General features: G+C 42.8%; 2 protein-coding genes across 3 annotated transcripts; one reads left to right on the top strand and one right to left on the bottom strand.

Moving 5' to 3' along the window:
• The first annotated feature begins 2,439 nt into the window (after positions 1-2,439).
• Positions 2,440-19,716, top strand: LOC104920998 (artemin b). 2 transcript variants are annotated; one of them, XM_019259042.2, is made up of 5 exons: positions 2,440-2,937; positions 3,931-4,247; positions 16,260-16,330; positions 17,911-18,124; positions 18,364-19,716. In XM_019259042.2, exons 2-5 carry the CDS (start codon positions 4,133-4,135, stop codon positions 18,834-18,836), a joined length of 873 nt encoding a protein of 290 aa, XP_019114587.1. In that variant the 5' UTR covers positions 2,440-2,937; positions 3,931-4,132; the 3' UTR covers positions 18,837-19,716. The 2 variants fall into 2 exon arrangements, with proteins under 2 accessions (XP_019114587.1, XP_019114588.1); XM_019259043.2 differs by having other exon boundaries at positions 2,440-4,247.
• Positions 19,717-21,465: 1,749 nt separating this feature from the next.
• On the bottom strand, positions 21,466-23,160 carry ptger4c (prostaglandin E receptor 4 (subtype EP4) c). Its single transcript, XM_010733414.3, has 2 exons — positions 22,208-23,160; positions 21,466-22,094 (listed from the first exon to the last, which is right to left on the bottom strand). Exons 1-2 carry the CDS (start codon positions 23,066-23,068, stop codon positions 21,498-21,500), a joined length of 1,458 nt encoding a protein of 485 aa, XP_010731716.1. The 5' UTR covers positions 23,069-23,160; the 3' UTR covers positions 21,466-21,497.
• Between the last annotated feature and the right edge of the window lie 2,609 nt (positions 23,161-25,769).

Raw genomic sequence — 25,769 nt, forward strand, 5'->3', positions numbered from 1 at the left:
ATGTGAGAAATATTCTGGCTCTGCATGTTATCGCTGCCACAATGATGCCCGACCTCTGAATCCATTCTGGCTCTAGAGCCAGCCAAAGTAATTAATTATAGATTAGTGATTATTAAAATTGCAGCTGATTGATTTGACATCTCTCAGCTGTTCTTCCAAGAGATAAGACTCAGAGAGTGAGTGATAATGAGATTTCATAAGTGCACACAGTTGTAGCTCCCGTGTTGTGTACTCTGCTCACCCTCCATCCATCCATCCACATAATAACGCCTCTAATCAAGCCTTTGCTGACACAATGCTTTATGTTTTGTTTGTATGAACAGTGATGCAACAAATCTGGTGGACGCCTGCAGGAATGCAGCTTTGAAATGCTCCGATGAAGTGTAAATTACTGTAGATTTATCTGCGCCGTGTTCACTCGTTTGAGCTAATGTGGAAACACGTTATGGAGTTCACTGTTTTGCTCTTAGTATGACTTTGTCCCACAGATTTGGCTTCGTTTCCCAGATTTGGCCTGAGGGCTTTGGACAGTGTGCTGGATGAGGGGAGTTCCCACTTGAAAAGTGAAAACAAACTTTTAAAGTTTTGGAACGGGCCCAAGACAGAGAGGCACCTTTTTAAATGGAGAGAGCACAGAAGAGACGGAGAGGAAGGACAAGCGGTGAGAGCAGTGACCTGTGCCTCCACAAGAAACCAGAGAAATCATGGAGGAAATTCAAAATACTCTTTAACTGTCCTTCACATCTGGAACAGTCGCTCTCCTCTCAGACTCTCCCTTCAGCACCACCATCTAAAAAACCAAAACCACCCACTCTCTCCCCCCATCCGGTCCTGAACTTGGATGGACTCAGCAGCTCCAAAGGCCCAAACTAGCACCCTGTATCTATGGAAACAGCTGTGAACATCCCTAAGAGCACTCGCAGCGCATATCTCCTTGTTAAAAATGTTCTCCTCATAAATTCAGTTTTATATTCTTACAAGGAAATGAAAAATTCCACAACAGCCATCGTGTTCCTGCAGCTTGCCAAAGACTAAACCTGTGTGTGTGTGTGTGTGTGTGTGTGTGTGTGTGTGTGTGCATGTGCGTGTGTGCTCGCTAAAGATATATGTGTATTGTGCTTGTATGGGGTTTAACTGTGGGTGTACAAACAGTGTCATGCTGCAAATCCCTCTCACAATGCCGAACAAGTTTATCACCCTTGCTCACAGTGATGGATGATGTAGACACACTTCTGAAAAGCACACACACGCACACACTTGTTAGATGTGTGGCCCTGGTTGCAGTGTGGTGCCCTCTGCTGAAACAGTTTACACAGTGATTCATTTTACTGAGGATATATTTTTTTTTTTTATCCTGCAGGTTATTGTCTCATCTTGACCAGGACTGAGATTATTTGGTCCGTACATCAGTTTGATGGAGGTGTAATGTGTGTTTTGTTTTGGGTAATGTTGGATAAGAAGGTTTCATAAAGCTTACTTTGTCGTCTTTCAGCATTTCAGTAAGTCACAAGTATTAAGATTTTTATTATCGTAGCCGGGCTCTTTTTCCTCCTGTTGTTATTGAGCTCATCCTTATTATCTGCCGGTACATTCCTGCATGTCATGCACCTCAGCTGTGTGCATTGTTGCCTTGTTGGTCGCTGCTATTAATAGTGCCGTGGCAGAGACCAGGGATCCTCCCTGCATTTGTCTTTGCCTCTGAACGGAGAGTGGGCCCAGAGAGGAAAGCTAAGGAGCTGTTTACCCAGCCTTTGTGCTTTGGCGGGCCTCAGTGTTTGCCCTGCAGGGAGTGCCTCAGCTGAAGGGCCTTTCCATGCGTTGGAAGATGGGTGGGTGGAGCGGGGTGGCAGGACGGAACGGGACAAACCTGCAGAGAGGAGGTGGACAGGGGCTGGGAGCTCTGGCAGTGGCAGGTGCATGGCTGGTGGTGCAGTGAGTCGGGGTCTGTGGTTTGTCTGAGGAGTTCCAGCTCCTTTACTTACACTTTGCCCATCCTTCAGGCTTGACAGAAAGTGACGCAGCGCGGTAAAGAGGCCAGGGCAGGACAAGATGAGACATATGAGACAAGATGACAAACATGCAGTGTGTGTGCATACAAAATGAGGCCCTACAGGTGCGTGCAATCAATCATGCACATGCACATGGAAGGATTTCTTAGTGGGCTCAGATGCCCCCTGATCCCTTGGTCCTTCAAGTCTCTGTTTGAAGTGACTGTTAAACATTTCTTGAGGGAAAGTGACACAAAATGACCACAAAGACACTATAAATGCCTACAGAGACATAAAATGATTATAAAGAGAGACTAAATGATCACACAAAGCTGCAAAAACAACAGCAAAGAGATACAAATTGAGTAAAAAGAGACGCTGCTGTGTCTTTTGTAGTCGCTTTGTGTCTTTTTCAGTGCGGGTGTCTTGCTCCTACTGTATGTAGGAGGGGGTCTCTAACAAGTCTGTGCCCAGGGGCCCATTGCCTGATAATCCGTCCATGCATGGATGTCTATCTATGCTTGCTCTGTCAGGGTGTGCGCCCTACAAGTGGAATATAGTGAAGCACTCGACATTTATGAGGCTGAGAGTGTAAACACTGAGGGACAGATGTCACTCGCCTGATTCTTCCGCTGGAACTCTTTTTTCCAGAAACACTCCATGACCGTCCTCTATGACAATCACTCCCCCCTCTACCTCCCTCCCTCCCTCGCAGCGCAGGAACAAAAAGACATCTGAGCTATGTGGATGGGGAAGAAAAATCACAGCACTTTGTGCAGCGGACACCGCGCTCCGGTTTCACAAAGTCTCTGACAGGCGGGCGCGCTGTTTTTACGCATAGCCTCAAGTCCTGTGAGGTATTGTAGACATTGTTTAGTAGCTGTGTAGTAGACTCCTGAGAAGACACCGGAGCGACACACTCTCTGATAACTGGATACCTGAGTCCAAAGTAAGTTTTTTTTTAAGAGAGAGAGGGAGAGAGGGGAATAGAAGCGCTTGGAGACGCGGACTGTAGCTGCGTAAAGGCGTGACGCATGGACTTGTTATGTTTAAGAAAGATATTCTGACCGACAGAGTGACGCTTTTCTCAGTTTGAACTTCTCATTCAAATCCGCTTGACACCAGCTGACACAAAAAAGAACAAGACTGATGAGATTTTAAATGAGGAGACCTCATAAAGTCTCTCCTTAGACCTCCTGACACTGTACCGACCATGACTTCACTTTAGAGAGAGACGCAGAACATGTTCTGAGAAATTTCCCGCGGTGTTATTTACTCATTAGGACGCTGTTTGGAGGCAAGACTGAACAGGTAAGTGGAGGTAAGGAGACATGCCTGAAAAACTGGCTTAAGTTCATTAAACGATGATTGGATGTGAGTCAGCCCGGATACTGCACGAATGGCTAATTGAGGACTTCTTTTTTCTTTTTACACTTCTGATTGTTTGACTGTGTGTCTGTCGTTCACCGCATTGGAGTGTGTGTGTGTCACCGCAAACAAACTTCTACCTAATTAGGTTTTATGTGGGATTTACCCTGCGTGCGCCAGGCAGTTGTAAAGTTTATTTTCCCCCTGACCTGAATAGCTTTTCGTCTGCAAACCGTCCATCTTAACGCGTCATTTGGTCTCGTATTTTGTCTTAAAATACACATTTCTTTAAGAAACTGAAAATACTTGTTTCAGGAGTTTTCTAGGAGAGTTTTGAAACAAGAAAATGTGCCATTATTCATTTTACGCATAGACATCTTGTTTTGTATTAAAAATAAATTAATTTAGGACGTTTGTTTTAAAGAAATGTGTGATTAAAATGTGAAAAACGATCTTATATAATGGTCAAACTTCCAGATCTATTATAAAACCTGATACATGTTTGGATAATCTGACTTTTGCTCGCAGGTTAACAGTCTGTATTCACTCTCCAGCCCTCTCTGTTCCTGTCCAGGCTGCTGAGACTCTTGCCAAGAAGCGGTGACAGGACACCGGCCAGAGAAAAAAGGGATTTTGGCCGCGTAAAAAAAACGAGGAGGAGGCGCCTCTTGCGTTGAAGCAGAACCGCTTTTAGATGGATTCTTCATGTTTGCTTCAGCCTCAGCGGAGACAGCCTGCTCTGGACACTTGCAAGCCGTGACAGTGAGGTGTAAAACATGGCACATCGCAGCGTATGGATAGCCACAAACATGAGCTGCACCCAGCCTGGAAGAAGCGGCTCGGCTCTCCTCTCCGGTGCGCACTTGGAGCAGAATGCGCACAGGACAGCTGGTAAGGCGCCATTCAGAGTGTATGAAGTTGTCTATATAGGGATTGAGATGGGATCTGATGTTGTGTTGTGATGTGAAAGCAAACCTGGGCTCTTGTCTTTATGTTTGCTGTGACAACACTGTTTGATGTTTGATTTCTTTTCACATCAGTGGCTCTTTGCTGAGCTCCAAACCTTCTTTGCACGCACCTGCCAGCTGTTTTAGGCTCCTCTGACTCCCGGGGGTCACTGTGACCTGGATTCAGTGTTGGACTGATTTTAGTGTTTATTGGGAGTGTTAGTGAAATGCAGTCTTAGGAGTAAGTGGGGTGAAGGTGTTTGTTCTGTGTGTTTTATGATGTGAAGTTTTGGAGATTTACAGTCTGAAGTGTTTACAGGGTGCAAGAAGGCGACTCTGAATTATGGAAAAATATAAATCATGTGTGTGTACTTGTGAGTATGTGTGTGTTCTCGTGGATGAGGAGGAAGCAGTGGCAGGCAGGAAGTTCTCCAGAGTGACCCTCTCCTGTGGTGGGCTGCAAATCTAAATATCAAAGTGCTAGTGTCTCTCTCTCTCACACACACACACACACACACACACACACACACACACACACAGTATCTATTTCCCTTCTCTCCTGTACCTCTGAGGGGATTGGGGGCAGATCAAGTCTTCAAAGATTTTGACGTGCTGACCATCAAGCGCAGTACTCTCCAGTTTCAGGTGAAACTATTTGGATTGTTTCATGAACTGGAGGTTGGAGATGCTTTTTGAGTGTTTCCACAGCTTCTGAAGTGATTTTCTATCTGTAGCGCACTCACACAGTTCAGGCTTGTGGTACTTTCCATCCACCAAACTGTGGAGTTTGTCAGGATTTGTCCAGTCAGAGATGTAAAAGATATGCGTCACTGAACCTTTCATACTTACTCTCTGACTCAGTTGCCCTCTGACTCACTCAGTCATGTACATACTCTGTTACTCATGCACACAGACGGGGCTCAGTTGGAGGACGACAGGCCTCTGATCGTCAGATCTTGCTTTGGTGTTCCATGTCTTCGCGTCTCGAGGAGGCTGTACTTGATGAGTGTGTGTGTGTGTGTGTGTGTGTATGCGAGAGCTTTAGCATCACCTGAGACATGTCACACATCCGCAGCAGGCGTCCCCCCACTAAATGTCTGTAAAATGTGTGAAAACATGTCGTGAAACAACCTTGTTTTTTTCTATACTCATGTCCTTTTAAAATCGCCAGTGTGTTCTCAGGCTGAACATGAGAGTATTGCCTCTGCTTCAAGCATCTCACACTCCCCCGTCACGCTGCCACAGCTTTCACTTCCTCCAGTCAAAGGTCACAGGGTCAGCGGCCCTGCCGAGGGTCAGGTACAGCGGGCCGGCGTGCTCTCTTTACCAGCAGCCTCCTGATGTGTGGTCTGGTTTGTTTTAACTGGCATGTGGCTTTACGAGAGCTAGCGTGCCGTTTGTTGGTGTTACGGGCTTAACTCTTTCTTGTTCTTGTGCTGTTCTGTGTTACTCACAGAGAGTCATTTAATTACTTGTGATGATTAAAATGACAATATAAGTATCATTATTACCACTCCTTTATATAGAAACATCCCCATAAATACATATAAACCCACTGAAAGAGGCTCTGTCACTGTTTGTGTGGTCTTCATTTCTTACTCAGCATTCAGCTGCAGTGCCTGATACTACAGAGATGACTTTTATGTATTTAATTCAAGACTGTACTGAGGATAAAACTTTCATTTGCAACAAAAGGATTTCTACGGAGCCCCTAAAGGGACATGGTGAAAGAAAAAAAGGGACATGGTGAAAGACAAAAAAACGGAAGTGTTTCTCGTGCGCACCAGAAAGTTTCTGGTGCGCACCAGAAACACTTCCATTTTTTTTTCTTTCACCATGTCCCTTTTTTTCTTTCACCATGTCCCTTTAGGGGCTCCGTAGATTTCTCATCAAATTTGCCAGTATAATCACAATATCCACCACACCCTTCAGCCAAGTGGAATGAATTGGTGAAAAGGTAGAAAGGAACAACAAATTCAGTTCTGGAGATCAGTAAGTGTAAAAAACAATACAGAACAATGCTTAAAGTCAAATAGTGTCGTCTTTTGCTGCTGATCTTCAGTCTTACTTTGGCCAGATTTGCTAAAAAACGCTCGGTTTTCTTGTGTTGCATCACGTTTTCAAGATTTTTCTTGTGTTATTAAAGCTAAGTTTGTCTAAAAAGTATAGCCCTGCGATGAGCTGCCCACTTCTTCAGGGTGTACCCCGCCTTATGCCCAAAGTCAGCTGGGATAGGCTCCGGCCCCACCGTGACCCTAATGAGGATAAATGGTTACAGATAATGGATAGATGGTATATCAGCTAAGAACTTTAGCAAAGTGCGTTTAGCATCAAATAACTTTAAATGCTATACTTAGAAATACGGTGGTAAATTATTTTAAAATGACTCGTTAGTCTACATGGCCAAATGTCAGCCATCAGTCGGGGCAACCAAGTTTGTGAATATACTTTATAAATTTATCTAAATCCAATGTTGAAGTCAGCCTGTTTAACTACTGAACATTTACAGCCTAATAAAGCCGTGTGTAAGTCATGTTATTTACCAGCTGAGCACTGAGACACATTACTGGCTGTAACAGATTCTTTTCTATGCCGGCCTACATGTTCAGTAAACTGTTGGACTTGTTTATCCAGTATGTATATAACGAGATTTTTAATAGCACTAGGCAATGTGTTGTCAACTAATGAAAAGGACCTGCATCATAGATAGGGACATTAAAAATCAGATAAAGTCTTGTAATATAACTTTAACTGCTCTGTAAAAATCTGAGCACAGAAGTCGTCACACAAATAGAAAATTTGACCTTAATGCAAAAGGTATAATATCCATCCAATAAAGTAGGATGCAGTCTTTTCAGATCGATATAAATCTGTCATAAAAAGATGGATGCGTGTGGTGTGCAGGGAGCCTTGTCCTCAGCTGTGTCTCGGCCTTGGTGTGTAACGTTACTCTGGTTGTTTTGTCCCAGGACTAATGGAGAGAGTGCAGCGAGGGAGATTGATTATGCAACCTGGAGTGCCACAGGGCAACTTCAATCTGGAAGTGCTTAGAGTACGCAACGAACCACAGTGATTCCTTCAGGGCAAATTGAAGGAGGCATGATCTGACAAAAAGGAATTTCAATTTGTTAGATGTATTCCTTCAGACAAATGCTTCCCATGCTACTTCTGTTTTCTGGGTCCTTGCTTTTGTAGCAGAGGACAATCTGGTGTAAGTACGCTGGGGGAATTATTTCTGTTTTTGATCTTGAATTGTTTTGTTGTTGTTGAGCACTTTGACTTCTTCAAGTTCAAACAACTTAAATTATTTAGAACAAAGCAGCAGTTAATACTTTCGGAGCCGCTGATGAAACATAAAGCAAACTCCTGTCCTTATCGTAAAATCTCCCTCTTTAAAACAACTTTTTTTTTCCTGAAAATACTGAAGAATGTTAACTAGCCCAGCGATGTTTGTGTCTGTGAGAGCATTTTTTGATACAATACGCTGTATTCTCCCGAAATTAGCAGGTCAGATTCATTAATCATAACGTCTGAGGGCTGCTTTGAACTATCAGGCCAGGTCATTAAACCCAGTCTGTCTGGGGCACGAGCGGGCGACACGGAAACACTTTGGAGAACGCTGGTTCACCCACAAGACACACTAATAATGACCAGTGTGTGTGTGTGTGTGTGTGTGTGTGTGTGTGTCACAGATGGCCACTTTTCTGAGTGCTACTCTCGGGCTCAGTGTGGGCTTAATTTGGAGGAATAACAACACGAGATGGGAGCACGAAAAGGTCGTGAGGGTGGGAGCAGGGATTTCAGTGGGTGAGTGTTTGTGGTTTTGTATGAAAGGTGAAGTGTTCTGCGTGCGTGCGTGTGTGCGTGCGTGCAAAGCTTCCTTTGTAGTGGGAATATCGGTTTTGCAAAGTGTGTTAGAGAGAAAATAGGCAGGAAGAGAAATAAAAACACAAACAAAGGTGTTTCTCTTCATTCATTCTTTCCCTCTATCCTCTCTGTGGCCTTTTTAAGTGTCCTCACAAATACCGGAAAGTGATCCTACCCCCTGATCACCGCTCCAACGCGGCCAAAATGTGTTCCCATTTAAGGTGAGGCTCACCCAGCTGCTCTCTGTGTGGCTTCCTTTTAAAACTTAATCAGGCAGGAATTTGGGTTATTAGGGTCAGGGACACTTGGAAACTGCCTTAGCGAGAAACAAAGCGAAGATGAGACAGCGAGGACACAGATGTGTCGCATCAGGAGCCTGTCTTCCATTCAGCGCTCGTGGGAAAACGAGCCAAGTGCAGCAGATGATGGTGTCCTGTCTAATTTACCTGATCGGGTCACAAGACACTTAAATCTGTTGCATTGTGGGTTTCTATGTGACTAATTAGTGCTAACTGCACATTAGCTAAACTTTCCAGCGAACCCTGCACACTTAATCTTGTAGAGGCGGTCGTACATTATGGAGGTTAAAGTTGATGTACAAAATCCTCCAACTGCAGTTTCATTAAACTTCCTTAATGGTCAAGAAAGTTCTGTCTTTCCTCGCTGTTCAGTTTCAAAAGCTGATGTGGGTTTTCAGTTGTGTATTCAAGGTTCAATGTGATTTATTTCAACTTTGTCTTCACTGGTTTAATTGCTAAGAATGGGAACCATGGCGACATAGATTAAAGGAGCAGTGTGTAGGATTTAGTGACATCCAAAGGTGTAGTTGCTGATTGCAACGATTGCTGCATTCATGGATTTTTTTGAAGGTTCTCCCTTTCACATTACACATAGTCAGCTGATCCATTGTTAAAAGAAAAAAATATTGCCTGGTGCAGCTTTGAACCATATCTGAAAGAGGAAATGAAGACGAACAGTAAAATGATGACACAAACTGAGGGTGTCCTCTGGGGACCTAGAACTTTTTTTTTAAGTGATGTTAATACAAACCAAGTATCAAGTTTAACATTATTACAAAACTCCGAACCAAGACAGACAATGAACAAGATAAATGAATAAAAAATCAAATAAAAATAACAAAAAAACAAGGGAAAAATTAAAAAGGTTAGGCAGGTTACACTGCACTTATTAAAGTCACACTGAGTGTGTGTTCAGATATAACTGTATAGTTGATGAGATATTTTAGTCCAAAGACCAAACTGCTGGCACAACGGACTGACATTGCCATTTGTAGACCTAATTTAATGTGCAATAATGGATTATTAGTGACATTTCAGGTGCACATAATTTTAGTTTTACCTTTAAAAAAAAGTGGTTTTAATAATATGTGTCTTGCCCAATGAGACAAATTTCACTATCATCTTATTATAACCATCATAAACCACTGACAACGGTTTGGAAATGAGACAAATATGTCATGACAGACCCATCAACTTCACTGCAAACATCACATATTAGTATTTAAACAAGGTTTCCGTGGAAACTGAACCACATGACTCTAAGCCAGCTTAACTAACTGATGCACCATCTAAAGAATGCTCATAGCTCCAAATTAAATATTATTGACAGATTTATGGACACATGATGAAATCAGAGTTTCTGGCAGGTGTTGACAAATTGCCAACAAACAGCGGGAATAGCTTATTATATAGAATATTTAGCAAACAAGCAGTAATTAGTCAGGTATGTAGAAGAGCATGGGTAAACATGAAAGGAAGAGTTTGATTTGCATATTTGAAACCAGCTTGCTGGCAACATCTCAGGTATCTGAGCAGGTAAATCAACATATCATGGTTTCAGGACTGAGGTAGCTTATACTTTTATGTGGAGACTGCAGTCATTCTGTTACACTCACAGCTCCATTTGGTTGCCAAATCCCTGGATTTTCCCATTATACAGCATATCAGTCAATTTCCTCTGCCGTGAGCTCTATTACAGCCTCGGCTCTCACTCTGGGGTTTGTCTCCAGCAGCAATGATGCTTCACAGTGAGAATATGTTTCCTTTATTAGAGCCATGTGGCTGTGGTGCCTGAGACGATGACAGCAGCTCTTTCTCTCTCTGTCCGTCTGCCATCAGGGTTGCACCTCGTGCTGGTTACAGATGACACTTTTATGCCCGTTGGAAACGTGCATTTTATTGAGTTTGTTGTGACCCGCTGATCCCAGGTGCTTTGATGACCTGCAGTAACTCTGCACAGCACCTTTGGCAACCTGAACCTGCACGTGTGAGGGCGTTAATCCAGAACTGTTACACTTCAAACACATTGTTTCACACTAAAACTGCTTCATTTATCACACTGAAGAACCATTAGACACGATCCTCTGGAGCTCCTCTCTTTGCTGTGAAGAGAAGGCTGCAGGGTCAGTAAAGTAAATCACTAATCACTCAGGTTTATCATTAGGCAACCAATAAGTTTACCTCTAATATGTACTTCTAATGAGGTCCAGGTTGTGCTGTTTAACCCTACAGGCAAAGCTTGAAAGAGGTACTGTTCTCTATGATCTGTAGCTGGTTAACCCTGCACAAGCTGATAATCAGCAAGATTATCACCATAACACTAAATATGTAGCTTAAAAATGCTAAATACTTCACTATATTATATAAATATTCTCTCTTTTTGGTTACATAGAGTGAACATGTTAGCCAACAGTTGCCTATTTCCATCCAACAGAAACCATAGCAACACCAGCATTCATTTGGAGACCTGTTTCTGTCCACCTGATTAATGAAAGTTCAATATTCACCTCCTTTTACTCTATTTTGGTCTTCATTATCTCATGAGGGAGATATTTGGCTCTTTAGCCTCTAAATGCTCCACTATGTTCACTGGCCAGTTGCTAAGTGTGTCCCCTAAAAGCAGATGTCTGCTGTGGCCAAAATCACTGATGAGTGTTGAGAGTGAACCTAAATGGTAAAGTGGCCGTAAAAGCAAAACAATTGACTTAAAGACACTAAAACACTTTATAGAGCTAAGGGGAACTGCAAGACTTCTTTCACATTACACATTGAACAGTTCGTTAAATAGTTGCTGAGATATTTTAGTCCAAAGACTGGTGGACCTACTGACTAACTCCTAGAGCGATGCTGCACCTTAAAGGTGATGAATAACACTGGCCTGGTTGTTTTGGACAGTTGGACTCGAACTCAGCTCAGTCTGGCCAATTTTACCTGCTCCTGACAGATTATTCCTCTCGGCACACCCTGCATGTTTCTCTCTCATTTACTACCTCCTACTGACCCGAAAGAATCTCAGACACCTTCAGACTCAGATGTTTGTCAGTCAGTCAATAAAACCTCCTTGGAGAGCGGTGAGGTCATACAGATTCACTCCTCTCTTCACCATCCTCCTCCAGGCTCTGCGGTGTCCACACCTCTCATTACATCTGCCTCCTGTGTGTGTGTGTGTGTGTGTGTGTGTGTGTGTGTGTGTGTGTGTGTGTGTGTGTGTGTGTTGAATCTGTCTGAGAAATTTGACAAACATATAGTGTATCTTGTGTGTTTTCCTGGCAGAGAGGATTATGAAAAAAAGAAGCAGCAGACAGAAAAAGCATGTGTGCAGATGTGTGTGCACACATGTGTGTGTGTGTGAGCATGTGTGTGTGTGTTCGGGGGTGTTTGGGTGGGTTGGGGGGCCCCCTACCTATCTGAACCGAGGCATGGGAGCTGCTATCTGTTTCTCATTTTGTCGGCGCTCTGTGGTTTTCCAGCAGTGACAGGCCTCAGAGTGGAAACTGGCACTAACGAGCAATTACATCCTGCCTGCCTGCCAGGGATTATGGGATTACAGACTGACCGGGCTTCAGTCTGCGCTCTCTTTCTGCTCTCTCATTTTGTCATTCCCTCGCTTCCCTGTGTGTTCACCTTATCGCTGCTTTTAGACTTCTCCCATTTAGTGGTTCAATTATCTTTTTCTCCTTTTGCTTTCCCCTGGACAGTAAAGCTATTCTCTATTTTTAATTCTCCTTTCTCTTATCACATGATTTCTTTTATTATCTCATTCTCTCTATCGCTCTTCCTCGAGCTTTTTCTCCTCTGACTGTGTGGCTTCCTCGCATAGTTCAGGCATGCTGTCGTTAACTGCTGAAGAGTGAAATTGTGTCAGTCAGGAAAAGGTGAAGAGAGCACATTTAACATGAGATTAAATTTGCTTTAAATGAAGCATGATGAAAATGAGAAACAGGAGAGAAAGTGTAGAAAACGATGAATCCTTTACATCATATTTATGTCTAAAAAAGGTGGATAAAGTTTATTTATGTCTTAAAATGACAAAAGTGTCCCAGATGACTGAGGTGAGGATAAAAACATTCAGATTTGACGTTACACCCTGAAGCTTCTCGTATGATACATACCTGAACTTCATTAAACTCTGTCAACAAAGCGCCAAAAGCGAGATTCAAGTTACAAAACAAGTTTCAGCACTGATCTGGATGCATATATGCAGAGCTCTGGGGCACATGTAAGTGCAGCAGACATCATCATGCTACGTTTTGTGGGACCTCCGCAGATTTCTCTGTCTGGTAGTGATCAGACGGCTCTCCTGGTGTCCAGCATCTCCTCTTACACTACAGGTGTCTTTTATTGAGCCAGTGGTGATTTACTGTACTGTGTTTTTCTCCTCGCTCCTGCAATCAGGCACCGCGGTAGTGACAGGTTAAAGCTGGAGGTCAGAACATTTCACGTATGTGCACACGCGGCAGAGAACAGAGTGTGTCTCTAATAGGAGGTCATTATCAGAGAAGTTTGGCTTTTAGAGGGAGGCGAAAGGAGAGCTCCAGGATTTCTTTTTTTTTAACAAGGTGAGAGGTTTATGGAGGCTCTGTGGGCAAAGCTCAGGTCTGAGGGTGTAATAGTATACAGTAGGCATCAGGATAACTAATCAGAAACACATTTATGATGTTGCCTTGCCTCTTTTCTTAAAAAAGATGTGTCTGTTGAAAGTAACAGTATTATTAAAAGCATCTTTGAAAGTCACATACATGAAGTTACTAAGTTATTTATACAAAGGCAGAGAGCAGACAGAAAAAAGGATAAAGATAAGTAAGTTGTAAAATCGAGACGAATCATTAATCATTGTGACAGACTTTGCATAAAACTTTTTGCTCAAGGTTTGGCTGTCTAAAGTGCACAAAGGAAAATATGTTCTTATTTACTGTTCAGTCTCCATTTGAACAAATGAGCTAATGTAGTAGATTAATCTTAAATAGGATACATTTAAACATTTAAAAGGTAACACATCATGGGAACTTCACTGGAGTCCGGCAGCAGACAGCTGTTACTGCTGCTCTGCTGATCTAGACTAATTTGCTTTGAGTTTATCCAGCGTTACTCTTTTGTCTTCATTATGTTTCGATTATCTGGTACAAAAACCTTACTGAGATGTTGGCACACAAACAAAAACAGTTGCCGGATAAAATGTGAGTAAATTGGCTGTAGACTTTTCTAACTTTAAAAGTTTGCATGCTGTGCCAGGTTGATATCAGATGATGGTTGTAAGATGAAGGTCCAAATGTTAGCAGTGATACCCCTGCTTTATACTTCTACTCAGTCCATGATATCCACTGACAACCTCTGTTTTAAAGCTGATTCTTTTACCTCATAAATATCCCTAAAATAAAATCATCCATCCTCTCCAAGCACTTAAACAGTATTTGTAATAACAATTCACAGCAGCACAATAAGCTCTGGGAATAGTAGCTGTCTCTGGTTTTATGGGTTGTATTTGCTTCAGGAAGGGTTACCCTCTTAACTGACTGTGAACAACAACTGGGGCGCAGAGGACCAACAATGCAAATGGAAGGTGACAAGAACTCCGCTCCATCCAGCCTGATGGACAAACCAAAGGCTTTAATCAGCCAAACAAGGAAGAAACACATGCCCTGCTTTCTAAACACACATAAAACTGAAACTGAACACACACACACAACCATCAGTAGGCTTGTGTCAGTCTGGCGCACTTCAAGGACCAGTGTCCCGCTCCTTCTCTTCTTCCTTTCTCCAACCCTCGACTCTCCCACCCACCTCATCCCCGAAAAAAGGGCTGTAGGCGTCGGGCTGTAAACAGCTCCAGAGCACCGGGGTGAAATGAAGCAGTAGACAGGCCAGTGTAGACTCCCAGCACGCTCACCTAAACTGGGCTAAACACTCCCAGCTGTGGCATTAGGGACTCAGAATGGCACCTCTCCTGAAGATCTGTAGCCTTCTGTCAGGCACAGTTTGGTTTTATGTTGCAGTCAGTGGCTGTCTGTCTGTTTGGCTGAATTCCACTCAGTTCGTCTCTGCTTTTGTCCTCTTGTTCCCTCTCCCAGCCTTTAGTGTCTGTAACTTTTCTTCCCCTCGCCTGGATCGCTACAGCTGGAACACGCAGGATTGCATAAATGCATCAACAGGTCTTATCGTGACCTGTGATCTGTAACCTTTTGTCAGTCTTCCATCACTGCATCAACAGAACTGCTGGGATTGTTTCTTACTGTTAAATAAACATGGTGCTCTACATATCGGTGAGATCTATAAATACATGAAAAGTACACGCTTGAATAGATTACTATGGGTGTACAGTGTTGTTGTAGTTCAGTGCAAAGATTATACAAAGCATCATAGAGATGACAGGTGTGGTTTCAAAGATGCTGGAGGTATCTGTGGGTGGAAAGTTGTTTTAAGTCAGATTTAAGTAGAGCAGACATCAGCGCTGAATTGATGAGTTGATTAGCAAGAAACTTTATTTTTCAAAACAGAGCTTTGTAAAGAAAGCTGGGAATAAAAAGAGGCAGAGGAGACAGACTGTACAAACAGCAAACATTTTAAAAGATGCACACTCATTCGAGATGCTATGGGAGGCTGCTCCAAAGCAACGACAAAAGCATAATTAAATAATTTTTAACCTTTACCTCAGAACAGCAAAAAATCTCCAGTCTGAAGACTCGAGGCTCCTCCCAGTGGTCACAAGCTGCCACTTGAAATGTAATCAGCAGAAATTTTGATTCATCATTGAAGTCTGTTATCAAGAAAAAGTAACAAACATTTGCTGCTTCTAGCGTTTAAAATGTGTTTTTTGTAATTCCCAGTTTTATATGCTGTACATGAACATGAAGTCCTTAGTGTGCTCAGGAAAATCTAAATCTGAAGATCATCTGAAGCTCTAAAACAGGGGACACGAGGAATAGGACTTACTTTTACTTCTATAGATTTCTAAATATATAAAAATAAAACAAAGAACAATGCACTAATTGGACCTACATGTAGGAACGAGGGGTCTCAAGTAAATCTGTCCCTTTGTTTTAAGGTCATGATTCATTGTACTGGTTGGTCCGTCCACCACTTTGGTCCATCTCAACAACTACTGGATGGATTGTCATGAAATCTTGTACAGGTTCATGGTGCCCAGAGGATGAATCCTAATGACTTCTGTGATCCACTGACATTTCCTGTCGGACCTCAGCTGAGAGGCCACAAAAGAACCCAATGGCCGTAGCCAGCATGATCCTCCACCCTGCACGTACTATATATAAACATGTGCAGCCGTGACACTTCTTATCACCTGTGCTGCATCTCTGTGGTTTTTTGTCTGGGACCCTCCGCGAAGTACTCTTGCTATGCCTGGTTCCCCCTGCTTGTACCTCTGCCACAGGAATAACCCTGAAGAATGCCTTTGACAAGTGTATCGCAGATGCTGCCTTTTGTTGCCGGACTGGGGCTGTTTGCATGGATGTATGAACCGACAAGCCAACACTAGCCACACTAGCTGGCAGCAAACACTGGTCTTCTACTGAAGCAACAACAAACACGCCGTCCTCGTGAATTGAGGACGTGATTTATGTGACATGTCGGCCTGCTCAGGGGCCCACGGGGCTGTTTTTGTTTTACAGTATCTGGACAATTGTGAATGTATAGACATCATATCGCCCGCATGTTGTGCCTTTAGTTTATGTTACCCTTTTCAAGGAGAGTTCTGGGAGGAGGAAAGTTGACATAGTAAAAGCCTTGTTCTTGTTCTTACATTCCTCTCTCCCTCTCTTTCTCTTTCTCTCCAGGTGGGACCAGATGGAGGGCTCGGAGGAAGGATAGACAGGAGATTACGTCTGTAATGTCAGCAAAAGCGAAGGTTTGTGAGGAGCGGACAACGGTGCCAAAAGAGCACCCAGAAAATTTCCTCTCCTTCTTCTTCTACTGTTTCATCTCCCTCCTCACTTCTCCTTCTTTCCATCTCTCTCTCTATCTCTCCTCCACTCTCTCCTTCTTCCGTATTTTCCGTTCACTCAAATGAAATCACCGTCTCTGCAAATAGCCATCTCGTTTTTCATTTCCACTGTTTGGGCCACTATAAACCAGAGGATGGCTTATGTGTAGGTATAAATTGTTAATGAAATCCATCCCCTCAAGGCTCAGAGCTGAGCTTTCCATAAAACCATGTCAGGGCCGACGCTTTCATTGCTAAATTATAAACCAGTGGACAAAGCTTGATCCAGGCCGGAAAGAAAGCAGAGTAATTTAACTTAAGTATTACTGAAGAGTAAGTGAGATCACTTTTGATTAAATAACCTTTAGATGAAGTGCTTCTGTAGCTCGTCTAAAGAGCTTTTAAAGATTTGTGTGTTTTATTTGCTCTTATGAGTATTTGCTAATTTTCCTAATCTGTTCTTACATCTGTAAACCACCACGAGAGCCGGTCCCTGTGGCTGTGACTATCTTTTCTTTGTAGTAAAAGCCAACAGCAGAGCTGAGCCTTTTTGAAAATAGCTGAGAACAAAGCGTCATCAAAAATCTACTTAAATGAATATTTTGACATTTTGTCAAATATGCTCATTCGCTTTCTCTCTTTCTAGGATGAAAGTGATATCACGCTCATGTCTGTATGACAAATATGAAGCTTCTCAGCAGGGACTTTGCTTAGCATAAGGACTGAAACAACTAGCCTGGCTCTGTTAAAAAAAATACCACTACCATCACCTCTAAAGCTCACGTTATATCTTATCTGCTGGAAATGAGAAAGCAAACAGCAAAACTGTACACCGCTCTATAATTCCTGCCTTTCTGGAAATATTTGAGTGAATAATTATTAAACAAAGCAACATTAATCCATATTTCCTTATCAACAGTGGGTCAAATGAGTATAGGTAACATGGAAAGAGCTGCAGCTCACAACAAGAGACAACAAAATGAAGTTAACAAAATTAGCAGTGAACTAGTAAACATACTGGAGCATTTAGAGGCTAAACAGTCACATGTTTCCTGCAGGAACTTGTAAAGACCAAATGACTGTTAATGGGAGAGTGAATAATGGACTTACAGTTTAGAAGAGAACAGAAACATGACTCTAAATAAATGCTAATTTTATATAAAAAGAAATGTAAAGCAAACTCTGTCTGCTATAGTCAGACTGACTGTCATCTTCATAAGGTCGTAATATATACGATAGTCATGTAATTAGCTTGTTGTCCTGCCCCCAGAGTGACAAAATAAATTAATTACCGCAGGTGAATTTTTATTTTATAAGACCATTTAATGAAAAAGCTACTCTGTGCAAGTACTTGTAATCAGTTACGCCTCATGCCGTGATGGCAGCTTTCTGTTTGGATGCTATTTCACAGCTTTTTTCACTCTTTTGTTCATTAATTATGCTCAGTCAAACAAATTCCTCAGAATTCTTTCTGTCCTCTGATGTGTGACGTCTGTCTGCTGTAGGTGCTGCTGTGGGTGCTCCTCTCTCTGCTGCCTCTAGTGGAAGGAGCTCATATGAACGCTGGTGCTGCTGGTGTGGGATCAGATTCGGGTCATGCTGTGGGCCTGTTGGGAGGACAGGAGGAGCGGGAGCTTCCTGTGACGCTTCCAGAGGTGGTGGAGGATGAAGAGCAGGAAGACGACAGTGACCCTTACTCTACTTGGCATCCTTTAAATGGTACTGAAGCTCTTATGAAAGTGTAATTTACAGCACATCTGCTTCGCCAGACAGCGTTAGAGTGGAAAGAGGGCGTGAGCCTGGTGATCTGCTTTGTATCTCAGTCATCAAAATGTATTTATGTGATTTAAAGTGTGACAAGTCATTTTAGGTTCAAAAGGCAGAAGTGAAAATGTAGATTCAGTAGGAGAATGTGTGTTTCATTGTAACTGTCTGCTACTCTTTCCGTTCCATTTTAGACCCCTTTGTCATAGATGAGGTGGATGACCATCCTAGTAGTCGCTGGGCGGGACGCTCGCCACGCTCTTCTGACCCCTCAGAACCTCAACCCAAGGGATCACCAAAGAAAAAGAGGAAGAAGAAAGAAAAGAGTAAAGGTAAAAACAGCCGGCAGCCGAAGCAGAGCAGCAGGGACTGCCGTGTGGAGAAAAAAGAGATGAGGGTTCGGGACCTGGGCCTGGGGTTTGACTCGGACGAGATTGTCCTCTTCAAGTTTTGTGTGGGCTCCTGCCAGTCTTCAAGAACAAACTACGACCTGGCACTGAAGGCACTGCTGGAGAACGGCTCACTGCCCCGTCGCACCACTCGCAAGGTCAGCAACCACCCCTGCTGCCGGCCTGACCGGTACGAGCCGGTTTCCTTCATGGACGCCCAGACCACATGGAGGACCATCCCATCATTATCAGCCGCCAGCTGCATGTGTATGGGCTGAAGAAGTGAACGAGGGAGAAGGTGACAAGGAGGGGTGTCACCCATCCTGAACCAGAGAGGAGTCAAGAGGCTTGGAGGAAGGCCTGCATACAGGGAAGAGCCAGAGGGAGGTGTTGTAACACACACACACACACACACAGCAGAGGAAGTGATGGAGGCCACTTGTTGGCTTTCCGGTGGTGTGGTATATTTCCTGTTGAGGAGGAGGAAGAGGCCACAGGTGGATGACTGACTGAGGGGGAAGTGGTCAGCGATTCACAGTCTGGATTTATCATTACATCTTCAAAGAGTGAATTGTTTTCAGCTGAACAAGTGGCAACTAACGCAGGATACTCCAGACCAGTTATCACACATAAAAGAGACTCTATATGTGAACACAATGCTTTGATTTTGACCTGAAGGTTGAAGCTCAAGAGACACAATTAAAGGACTGATGCTGTGTTTATATTCTGATGCAGACTAACACAAAAGACTGACACGATGTTCACTATTCCTCACAGTGAAGCAGCTCCTCCTAAAAGCAATATCACATAAAAACAGGCATTACATCGTTTCTATGTTCGGGTGAACTCAGCCAAATGGATGCCATGCATCTTCATGTATTACTGTATAAAAGTAAAATATATTTATTTCTGATAAATTATTTATTTATTATAGCTTGATATGAGAGCTTGTTTTTATTAACTCTATATTGTAGATAAATATCTATTTATTGCAGAGATTTTAGATTTCGTGTTGACACGCATACAGTACGTCCATTTTTTTTTTTTTTAAAGGTGCTGTTTTTCACATTTATCTAATGCCTCATAAACCTGGGCTGGACAGCTAATTCTTGTCAGAATTAGACTGGATGCAATATTGATATACATCATTTCTGACACTATCCAAAAACCTCTCACACGTCACTCCAGACAGACTTTAAAACAAATCTTAGAAGTATAATCAGAAACAGATTGATCTACATTGAAATGATTTGGTATATTTATTAATGTCTGACAGCTGTTTTCTGGATTTGTGGGTAATTCTGGGTATTATCAGCTTGTCCCATTCATAGTAGGAACACAAAGACAGCATCAGTGTGCAGAATGTGTGTACAGCAAACATTTATACTACAGGACCTCAACGTTTCTCATCTTGAAGTGGTTGAATATTTCCATACACTCTTAGTATGTCACATTATTATTGTTGTTATTGTTATTATTATTATTATTATTATTATTATTATTATTATAAAATCTACTTTATTTTTGTATGGCATTATCCTCTAAGGGAATAAAGTTTTCTAATATACATCTTGTCATCACTGTTTATCTTGCATTTCTCTCTCTGAGTGACCTCATAATGATTTTTGCAGCGATCAGGACAAGACTTTTTATGTTGTAGAGCCACCTGCTGGTCTAACATAAACACCAAAAAGAGTGTGTGTGGACCTGTTGCCCCCAGTTTGAACTGAAAGAAGTGTTACTCTCCTGCCACCTGTCTGTTCAACTGGGAAGTTTGCTTTAATTTGTTACTCTTGAACCATGAGAACAAGCAGGACATTTTATTTCTCTGCACAGACCAACCAACACATCCAGAAAACACCACAAGGTCATACACCAACACTACTTTTTTTCTTCTTTTAACAGGTGACATGTTCATTCAGCTGTTTACAACTGCAGTTATCAAAACATTATATGCAAATGTACAATATAAAACGATATTTAACAAGATTCAAGAGGTCTACATTCAGTTTTCCCTGCATCATGCAACACTGGTAAATGGCACAGAGTAAATTAGCAGCTGGTAGATAAAAAAAAAAACAAGTAACAACAACACATCCTGAATAAACACGATATTGTGAATGGCACATATGGATTCTTACAGTGTTTCAAACCTTTTATTTGTTTGTACCCATGGGGTATGATTATATTTCAATTTCCATGTTTGGAAATCATCACAACAGATTTGATCTATCTAAACTCCTGACTGTGTACTCTCAGCAGAAGTCTTAATATAGAGCAAGACAACCCTATAATTCAAATTAAATTAGCAGGCAGACACTGGAACAAAACCATGTTCAGCAAATCACCAGTGCCCCTTCAATATCCACCACTGCACAGGCAACAGACCTTTTTCAGCATTTTTGACATGAAATAGTCAACAGAGGTGTCACCAATGATATTAATTAAGGTTGTATTCCATTCAGATCAAACAGTCAGGGTGCTGCTGTGCTGCATGATGAAAGCCTCTGCTGCAATAAATGGAACTGAACCTTAATTAGTATCATTGCAAACACCTGTGTGACCCTACTATTTCATGTCAAAATGGCTGCTGTGAAAAAGGTGTATGTATTACACGTACAGCTTAAAGCTCCAGCTTCATACTGCACAATCAACTTAACCTTAAAATAAAGGCTAAATTCACTGTAGAGGCTTTTCTGCATCATAAAAGAGAGATGTTTGTGTGCTCAGATCATTTCAGTCACATTTATGTGTTAAGTGCTGTTTCAAGTGTTTCCTTCATTTAAGCTGATATGTCTCTTTGGGAAAAATGACTCCTCATGTGGAGCAGCGTTGTTTAGTCTTTCTCACAGCTGAATTTAAAAGTACCAATTTGATGTGTAGGTGAGGTGAAGCAGCTGCCGGTTTCTGAAGTGATGATAGCAGATGACAAATGTCCATCAAAGGCATTTTGATGACTGACATGAGCTCGGTGTGCTGAACGTGCAGGTGACAATGTCCACTCGTCTAACGTGCTCGGAGAGCAGCGGTGTCACGCTGCGTCCTGGAGAACTCTTGGTAGCCACCTCCTGTTTGGTGTCAGCTGCTACTTCCTCATTACACCCGACGATCGCGGTCGATTCCACGCTGAACGGGTGAAAGTTGACCCGGGCAGTGTCATACTCCCATGCCTGCCTCATTGCAAAATCCGTAAAGGATTTATTCTTGATGCACACCCGTGGATCCACATCGTTCCTGTAGCTGGCTGTGCGTAATGACGCGTAACTTGTGTCATTACTGTGTAAAGATGGGGGGGAGTGTTGACCTCCCACCCAGCCAATGTTGTCATCGCGACTGTCCTTAAACCGAGCCACCGTCTTCTTCAGCTTCTCGCAGCCTTTTAGCAGCAGGTTCTTCCGGCACAGAATGTACACCCAGGGGTCTAATATGGGGTTGAATGAGGCGAAGCGGATAGCCAACAGGTCGCTCCGGTAGTCAGGCTTCCCACCAGCAGAAATATAAGCAGGGTCGTACAGTTGGTTCACGAAGATTCTTACCTGTAACACACATGATAAGTGTTTTAATAACAAGTAAACACCAATAACTACATGTGTTTGGGACACACAGTGCATAAATATTATAATATAATGAAACAGCCTGTTGGTCTTACCACTAAAGGGATGGAGCACACCAGGAAAACGATGGTCATGAAGATCATAAGCCAAAACATTTGGATCTCCGCCGCTGAGGTGACCGATGACAGCCGGGGGAAGCGGCGGCGTGACCCACCCTGCTCGCACGACTCCGTCCTGACTATCCCCGTCCTCTGGTTCATCCCCACCAGCGACCTGCACACCGCCAAATTACAGAGAACCGTCACCGCGATCAGCACCAGCATCACGCCGCCGTACAGGAAGGAGTAGCAGGCTCCGAGTGGATTCGTCGCTCTCCAGTCCAGAAAGCACCAAGTCCCAGGGAAGTGACTGACGTGCTGCCCGAAGCCAAAACTTGGCATGATGCACAGTACAATGTTGGCAAGGTAGGTGACCAGGAGCGCAAAGCGCGCCATCGTCCGGTCTATGTACTGGGAGTAGAAATACGCATGGTTTATGGCCAAGTATCGTTCCACAGCCATGGCGCACAGGATGGACATCCCGGCTGAGCCGAAGAAGAGCATAGAGAAGGAGAAGAAGTGGCAGAGCAGCGCTCCACCAGGCCAGCGGTTGGCAACATATGTGGCAATCACTACCGGGCTGGTGAAGCACGTTCCCAACAGATCCGTGATGGCCATCCCGCAGACCAGAGTGTAGAAAGTGGTTTCCTTCTGCTCCCTTTTGGAGATGCACAGCACAACTATGGCGATGAGGTTCCCAAGGACTCCCACGGCGAACATCGTGGCTGAAGTGACCAGAGACTTGGACTCCAGCCGTAACGCAGGAAACCCACTGTGGTTTTGGCTGAGAGAGAGAGGCGGCAGCGGCTCAGAAACATTCGCGTCGAGTTCTCCAAACGCGAGAGTGTCGTTGATCATTATTAAAAGCAACAGTTCGCAAATGTTAAAGTGCAAGAACTTTCTGTGAGGTTTAGAAAAACGAGCTCTGGAAATATTGAGCGCTAATCAAAATAAACAATCATTAACAGCAAAGTTACATCCTGAAATATCCTGTTTCTGACAGAGCATAAAGTGCATGTCATTGAAGTGAATGTTTTGTTCAGTTTCCAGCACTGTTTGGCTCCCGATGCGCCCACATGAAGGTGTGCCTGGTTGTGTTTACACTGCTCGATGCTGCGGGTATTTAAACTGTGTGCTGATGTCAAGAGAGTGACGCGCGGGGTGGAAGCTCAGCGACACAGGTTTTCCCAGGATCACATTTCCACAGCCGAACAATCAATATTCAGCATTTTAATTAAGTCATCACGTGTTAGCCTCACAGGTAAAATGTCAGGAGCCAGATACAGACATCTGGACTCATTTAATACAAAAACTTAACCTGATTTTGTCTTTTTGACTTTATTTTTAAAAATAATAATCTAAATAAACAAATGTACATTACAGAGAATATTAGTCTAGTCCAGATTAAATGTCAGAATAATTTCGACCTACATTTGTTTGATCTTGCGATAAAAGTTACAAGATTTATTCTGGATTTTATCAGCTTAATGTATGTGAATGGTCCCCATATCCAACGCAGTATGCCCGTGATTGTGATAATGGTTAATTAGAACAATAAAACGAGTTTGTGTCATATGCTCTAGAAATGAAAGCAAAGAGACAAAAATGTTGCAGATTGGATCATAAATCCAGCACTTCAGCACCAAGGTCAGCGCCTCCAGTCCTATCAGCACCACGGACACGGAACTGACGTTTAAAACCACAAACTCAGCGTTTAACCCAGGAATAATTTTATGCATGCAATCGATGGTACATCACAGACCGCAGTTTGTCTGTACTGAACCATCTAAAGCAGAAAAATCCTTTCCTGTCCGTGCGCAGTGCAAAAAGCGACCACACACTGCGGTGGCTTCATCAATGACATCGACATGTGTTTTGCAGGAGAGGACTCATGGGGACAAACTGCCAATGTTAATGATTCAACATATCTGTGGCTCCACTGTCCCTCAGACAGCACAGCTCAGCACACCTGGAATACAGTGAAGGAAACAGTATGCAGGATGCTTTGCTTGTTTGTGTCAGGCTGTTTCAGATGAATCAAGCTCAACAACAAAACAAAGAGCACAGGGAGTTTCAAAAGCTCTTTTAAAGAGTCTCCTGAGGCCTCTGAACTTTTCATCTCTATTAAACATCCACTGAACAAAACACAGCTGGCAGCCCACATAGACTACAACTTCTAATGCAGTCTAACATGAAATGTTTGAGGAAGCTCAGCTCAGCAGGTGTTTATTTCTCCACCTGGATTCGTGAAATGCGTAATTTTCCTGAGTGTGAATGATTTCTCAGTTCATAAAGGGGAAATCTAAAATAAGACGTTTGTGTTGAGGAAGAGAAGCTTGAACTGAAACAAAACACCCAGAGAACCACACATACTGTATAGAAAACAAACAGCTTATCATATCCAGCTCCAGGTCTTTCTCTTCCGCATTATAAATATTCCTACGGTTTATTTTTTATTATCATTTCATGAGTAATCATAATTAATAATTCAGTAGCTCTCAGCCGAAATTGCACTGCGCAATGGAGTCCCCCTGTGGTGCATCTCCTTTTTTATTTTTATTTTAACTGACCAATCTCACCAGCTGCGCTTACAGGGCACTGAATGAGTAAACCTCAACACAATACAAAGCTTGCTCTAGGTGTTTTGTTAGCATCGTTTTGTCCACCCTCATATTCAGAAGATGTGAGTCACTGAACTGAACCACACATTGGAAAGTTGCTGCTCTGTTGGGGGGGTTACAGTTTGTTTTGGTGCTTAAACAGTGGTGAAAAGAAACTCCGTTAAATGAAAGTCTGGTGGAGCTGATTTTTAACTCTCACTCTTTTATATACTTCACTTTTTTATATAAACTGTGCTCATCTGAAACAGTTCATATTTTATAAACTCATCATGTAAATCTCTGTTTGTAAAGCAGTCAAATATTTTTAGTTAAGTAAAAGGCAGGCACAGTATCCACTGTGTCACAGTATGAAAGTGAAAGTATATAGTTGTATCAAATTAAAATACTCAAATACAGTACAAGTAACCTTAACATTGCACAGTTATCAGCTGACTTCAGTTAAAGTGTGTATGAGTTGAGTTCAGCTTTAATCAAACTAAAATAAAGTTGTTTGAGATTTAGAAAAACTATCTATCGATGTCTATCGATAACTATATGAGGTACACCATGTGTAGGTCGCCAGTTCATCACAGGGCTGACACACAATAGGCACTTTATTGGTCCTCGAGGGGAAATCCTGTTTTTACTCAGGTTTACGGATTTTATCAGGAATACAGCCACACACACACTGACAGACCCACATATGAACACACACATATGTTCTCTCCTCTCAGTGCTCCTCCAGCACTCTTCCAGGGCAAATGTGGAGAGAAATGGTAAGGGGGGTTCCCTGGAGATATAGTGTCTTTATGGTATAGACCTACTACCAACAGCTTATAACACACACACACACGCACGCACACGCACGCACACACACACGCACAGTAGCAGGATGATCTTATCAGTGGAAATGAAAGAATTCATCATACACAATGGAGAAAGGTCTGTCTAATGGTAGT

This window comes from Larimichthys crocea, chromosome XII (genome assembly GCF_000972845.2).
Source record: "Larimichthys crocea isolate SSNF chromosome XII, L_crocea_2.0, whole genome shotgun sequence".
Classification (NCBI taxonomy): domain Eukaryota; kingdom Metazoa; phylum Chordata; class Actinopteri; family Sciaenidae; genus Larimichthys; species Larimichthys crocea.